The sequence below is a fragment of the Juglans microcarpa x Juglans regia genome, chromosome 2D (genome assembly GCF_004785595.1).
Source record: "Juglans microcarpa x Juglans regia isolate MS1-56 chromosome 2D, Jm3101_v1.0, whole genome shotgun sequence".
Taxonomy (NCBI): domain Eukaryota; kingdom Viridiplantae; phylum Streptophyta; class Magnoliopsida; order Fagales; family Juglandaceae; genus Juglans; species Juglans microcarpa x Juglans regia.
In genome coordinates, this window is record NC_054596.1 from 36,362,097 (window position 1) to 36,368,096 (window position 6,000).

A 6,000-nucleotide genomic window follows, 5' to 3' on the forward strand; every position below is an offset into this window, starting at 1 on the left:
TCTAACCCCAGTACTTTTGCTCTTCTAACATAAGCTCGAAGTCTTCACTGACATAATATGCATGCTTAAGTAGGGCTAGGTAGAACCGTTGTTGCCTGATGGGAACTAATTCACCCATATTGCTATTAATGTCTTCATGTCACACAACCTCTTAACATTACACCACTGAATCTCCAATCCTTTGCTTGTTGTGCAGTGATAGTACCAATATCTACTAATCATTGTTTTTAGATATGGTTGCCGGTTGACATCTCTTCTAATTTGTCGATACGAGAAGTAAATTGTTGTGTGAAAGAATAAATATCTCGACATAAGCAAAGAGGTAGATCTTGTGCCACTCCACCTGGTCATATGAAACTGGCGTACGTGCATCCCAACTCTTGAGACTCTTTCATAGAATTCCAACAATTTCTCCCTCTCCTCAAAAGCTCACAGGAATGGAGTTGATGCTCCCACATATATCCATAGTACCATATTATATATAATAATTGAGCTCGACTTGAAGCTGCTAGCTTGGAGAAACATAAATTTTACACACACCCACATACCCATTTTCTCCCACCTAACAAAGCAGCAAATGATCTACATATTTGTATCTTTTTTTTCTACGACTTTAAAGCAATTCTACCTTTTTGTTGAGCCTCGCCTTCAAAGGACTACAACTTTTGTATATCTTGGCCCCACCCCACAGTTTTTAAAGGATATATACATAGGTGGACATGGTGATTTATACACCAATTATGGTTATTGAATTCGCCCACCAATCTTACCCACTAGCTAGCCAATCACAGACGGGCATAAAAATGCTTTTTGATCTTAAAGTCTTCCTCGAAGTACTCGTTTGTAGTGGACCATAAGTCTACCAAGAGGAAATTTAATTAATATCCGATCAGCTTATAAAGTAAAAGAGCATGATTTTATTTAAAAAAAACTTAGCATTATTAGCCATGGATCGAAGATTCGAAAGTCTTCATGGATTAATAAACTTGACTCTCTCTCTTTAAACGTACATGAAAGCTTAAACATATATATGGATAGTGATAGAATTTCTACCAATTTTACTATTTAGCTACTACTTATAATGTATTTTTTTAACATTTTTAATCATTAAAAAAAATAAAAAATATATATATAATTTTATTTATAGTCACTTTCTTGATCATTAAATAAAATTAAAAATTAAAAAAAAATCAAATACAAAAAAAAAAAATTGTAAGAAAATAATAATCTTATCATTCTCCAATATATATTATGGAAGAAGGGGTAAAAAAATTGCGATTTGGATGAATCAAAGCTAGTGACACAAGCCTGACACAAGACAAGGGTCAAAATCAAGACAGACAATACCAGATAATCATGCACGATACGAGTCTTCGAGCTGGCTCTACAAATTTCCATGAATTAAGAAAAAAGAAAAAAATTAATAGCCACAAAAAATTAAAAAAAAAAAAAAAGGATGGTATGCCTCATGCATCCATGCCCTGGCGTACTTGTGATCATGATCTATAGTTTAAAGAAAGATAAGCATCCAATGAAGCTTTTTTTAGTTGAGAAAAAGAAAAGAGATAGAGAGCCCAGCTAGCTCTTTAATTACTGCTTGAGAAGGACTAGATGATCTCTCCTTCAATCATCGAGGTACTACATTCAAAATCTCTTACCTACTTTTATTAGTTCGGTCATTTTCTCCGCTACAAAATTATTTTGCAAATAAGATGAAATAAAAATTAAAAATTAAATAAAATATTATTAAAATATATTTTTTTAAGATTTAAAAAAAAATAAATTATTTATTTTATTTTATATAAAAATTTGAAAAAATTGTGTTGATTAAATGAATTAAAAATAGTTACGAAAACAAATATGACCCTCAAATACCCGCTATTGCCAAAGAAAAGAAAAATACACATATATATATATATATATATATATATATATATATATGCCAATGATTAACCCAATAATTTCCACTGCTTATGGTACTGATCATCACGAGAAACATATATAAAGATATTTTGGAAAAGATGTATAATAATCCTTCCTATAAGATATCTAAAAAATTAAAGAATAATTCTCCACATACTCATGTTATGGAGATGATCATCTTAATTCTTATTGTGTAGAACATGTAATTTGGGTCTAAATCGTTCAGGACAAAAACAATTTGACCAGTTTCCTAATCTTACTCTGTTCTTATTTGCTCATGCTTATCTACTTGAGGCTTAATTATCTCATTCTGTATTATTATTAATTTTTGAGAATAAACCAAACATAGAATCTCATATATTCGCGAGGTTATAACCGTCAAATTCTTACTCATTTCCAAAAAAAAAATTTAGTCATATATATGTATATATATAAAAAATAATAATATATACAAGTCTCAAATATACAAATTTCGTGCAGACTTTTTATATATAAAAAAGTGAATTCCATTTGAAAGAGTGTGATTTTTTTTTTTAGGGTCCACTTTTTTACAAGAAAACTTGCGCAAGGCTTGTACGTTTGAGATTTATCCCTAACATTAGACATATATATATATATATATATATATATATACTATATATATACACACATGTATTTCCAGGAATCCAAGTTTGTAAGCATTGATAGTCCTGCATATGAATATTTTCGAATGAAATGTTAGATTGATCTTCGAGTTCAGTCTAAAAATTAAAAGAAATGTTAACATGCAGCTGGCCTGTATCTAAAACCGACAAATTAAAAGCAAATGGAAGTATGCATATAAGACTATTTACCTCTAAATTAATTGGGTAATTATATATGTTAATCTTTCATGAGCTGCTTGCGAAGCATGCATAGATCGAGAAACTGATGAAGAACTGTAGTCTTTAACTGAAACCCCCTAATTAAGTTGGCAATTAGTCCATTTGCAAGCAATTCTGGTTACTTTCCCTGAAAATGTGCTTAATAATTTACCTCTACATTCAACTGATAACGTAGACGATCAATTAGTTTCTCCCAAAGCTAAAAAATGGGGGCCAAGGTGCATGGATGTTGTTTACCATTGAATTACCAGTTAGCTAGCCACAGCAAGTGAATCAGATCGAGCTAATGGCACAACAAAATCGCAATCTTCTTCAGAGCTGATATTCAAATTTCTGCATAGGTGTTAGCTAGCTAGTTCCCGTTCCAAGATAACAAGCTAGAGAAGTACTCATATAAGATCAAGAGATTACCACGATCATGATCTTGCATGGATGGCACCACCACAGGCCTGCAGCATGCATGTCCTGGATTTCTTTTAACCCTCCATCGATCAGTAATATTGAGTTTCAATCTACCAACAGTGGGAGGAAACCGATGAACCAGAATATTTGGCCTTTTCACCCTTACCTGTAAGGCTGTAAAATGTAAACCCTTACCATTTCCAGGACTTTCTTTAGCTTTATTAACAAATTATGCTCTTCAGGCCATTTCAAAACTTTGTAAATTGACAGATCGGTTAGAACTTCTAAGCACTCCATTAATTATACTTTGCTTCATTTATGGTAATTAAGCCATAATTCCCAAATTACAATTCCTGGAAGCAAGCAATTTTGTGTTAGAAACCAAAAAAATGGTAAGTTTTACAAAGATTATTGCTAGTTGATTTTTAAATTGGTGTCTGATACAAATAGTATTTTTAATTTCTTAGCTACAAATTAACATGACACAAGACTTTTGGTCAATTTTGATATTAATTAATTTCTCTATTCCACGTGATACCATGAGCCATTCCATGACCACCTCAGAATTATAATACCACTGAAAAATCTCCGTCCCAAGAACTTGGGAATCATATATATATATATACTTATAAACCCTGTAAGAGCATCAGGCATGGCAGGGCAGGGCAGGGCAGGGCAGGGCAACCTTAAATATACTGTCGAATTAATATGTGCCGTATATTGAAGGTTAACTTTACAACCACTCATGAGGTAAAGCAGTTAGCAGAGTACCACTAAAATGACCCAATTATTGTATCTGAGAATGACTACCACATAAATTGACAAAAAGCCCTCATTAATATAAAAGCTAATAAATCGAAAGCTCCAACCCACCAACCTTGAAAAGCAATACATTAAAAATTCCACACTTGTTTTCGACAAAACATAAAGCTGATCTCTGCCTCCTCTAACTTATTTAAAACCTTCTTTATACTGCAACGTTGCAGTAGGTAAGAACTTTATAAAAAGAAAGTGAAACTCATACAAAAGATCAGAGACTAGTGGAAGAAATTAAATTCCTGATTTTTTTTTTTTTTGTCTTTTTTATTCTTCTATATTACGTATCATTAATTTTATCTATCAACATGCAGGACATCATGATGATTATATATGGAACATGAGTGGATCCAAGTACTGGAAGAAGGTTAAATAATTAAAATGAAATTTGTGAACTAAAATCAAACCCAAAAAGAGTTATTGTTCAATGCAGGACATCAATACAGAAGTAGATCAGAACAAATCATGATGTGTGATTCTAATTTGACATAACAAAAACTTGATCATGTTTTACTTCAAATGGAGGTGCTGGCTGCATTAACAACTTTCTGATCCCATATGCATTTGCTGTACAAAAACATGGATTGAAGTTACTCCAGCAGAGCTCTGCTAGCTGCACACCCTATGTATAATAACCATGATCGATTTTCATCGACGTCCTCGCGTGGCATAATGGTATGGTGATTCAAGTGCAGCCTTCCTTTTCTGCAACGTGAGGTCTTTGTAGAACTTCTTGATGAACTCCTCGGCGGCCTTGTCCACCTGGCTATCTCCGTCGTCCTTCAAGGGAAACGGCGAGTCGGTTACTCTCAGCTGCCTTACCATCGGGCTCTTTCCGAACCCTGGTAACGTCACCAGTGGAGAGGCCTCCACCGGCGCGGCGGTACTGTCGTGGTTGTTCAGCATCTCGAGCACCTTCTGAAAGGCAGTAGCGGTAGTCACGTCGTCAAAACGATAGCGCTTGGCGCCGAAAGAGTGGTGGTGGTGCTTGCGCTTGTTCATGTTGAAATGGAATGGGCGAGGATAGGCGGGGCTGTTGCTGCAGCTGAATTCATATTCGCGTGGGGATATGAAGGAGAGGGCGTCGTCGGAACGGCAGCTCAAGGCTGAGAAATGGTCGTGGAGAGTGAGGTTGTCGGCCATGGCTTTTCCCGCCAGCTTGCCACGCTTGAGCATCAAATGGAGATCGCTTATTATTTTGCTCTTGCATATGCCTTTTCTCAGCATGAAGAACACCACGCGAACTATGTTCCATAGCTTCTTGGCCGCCACCATTGGTGGGCTTGGTTCCATTTCCATTATTTCTTTTCTTGGTTGACTGAGAGAGATTATTTTTGTTCTTTCTTCTCAGAGATCGAGAGAGAGAGAGAGAGAGAGAGAGAGATCTGCGAGGGTCTTTTGGATGGTCATGGGGAGAGGGGGAGGAGCTATTTAAAGGGCTAGAAAATAATTATATTAAGGAAAGATTAGGCTAAGTTTTTAGAACAAAAGGGAATCATACACCACTCTCAACTCTAGCGCGTTTTGTTTCAGGATAGAGAGATTGCCTATAAAAGTTTGGAAAGTGTTCCCACGCGCTTCCTATCGGTAAGGGTTTCTTTTGTTCGAAGTTGTCGTGGAGATTACTAGAAGGTCCCTGTGGTGGCAACCAAATTACTTAAGTAAGTCCTCGGCTTCAATGATTAGAGGTACTTGGCACTTTCTTGTCAGAATTAGCCATTTGTCTCGACACAAGGTAAAGTGAGATTCAACGAATTCCACCGCTCGGGAGAAAATCAAACTTTTTTTTGTCTTTTCCGTATTATTACCATGGGATGTAATTAGCTTTTTTTTTAAATAACAAATAGAAGAACTTATTTAAATTATAATAAATTAATTAGAAGTGATTAAATATAATAAATTAAATAGAAAATTAGCATTTCTCTCTTGTTCAACTCCAAGTGTCTGGTGGACTAAATGGAAAATGGACACACCTACCAAAAATAATTACCAATTG

At 35.0% G+C, this 6,000-nt stretch overlaps 1 protein-coding gene across 1 annotated transcript; it reads right to left on the reverse strand.

Moving 5' to 3' along the window:
• Nucleotides 1–4,349: 4,349 nt before the first annotated feature.
• Nucleotides 4,350–5,426, reverse strand: LOC121251092. The gene has a single exon (XM_041150409.1). It carries the CDS (start codon nucleotides 5,301–5,303, stop codon nucleotides 4,653–4,655), a length of 651 nt encoding a protein of 216 aa, XP_041006343.1. The 5' UTR covers nucleotides 5,304–5,426; the 3' UTR covers nucleotides 4,350–4,652.
• Between the last annotated feature and the right edge of the window lie 574 nt (nucleotides 5,427–6,000).

Bases quoted from the DNA above. Each gene is read 5' to 3' on its own strand.
- LOC121251092 (XM_041150409.1), bottom strand. From the start codon at position 5,303: ATGGAAATGGAACCAAGCCCACCAATGGTGGCGGCCAAGAAGCTATGG.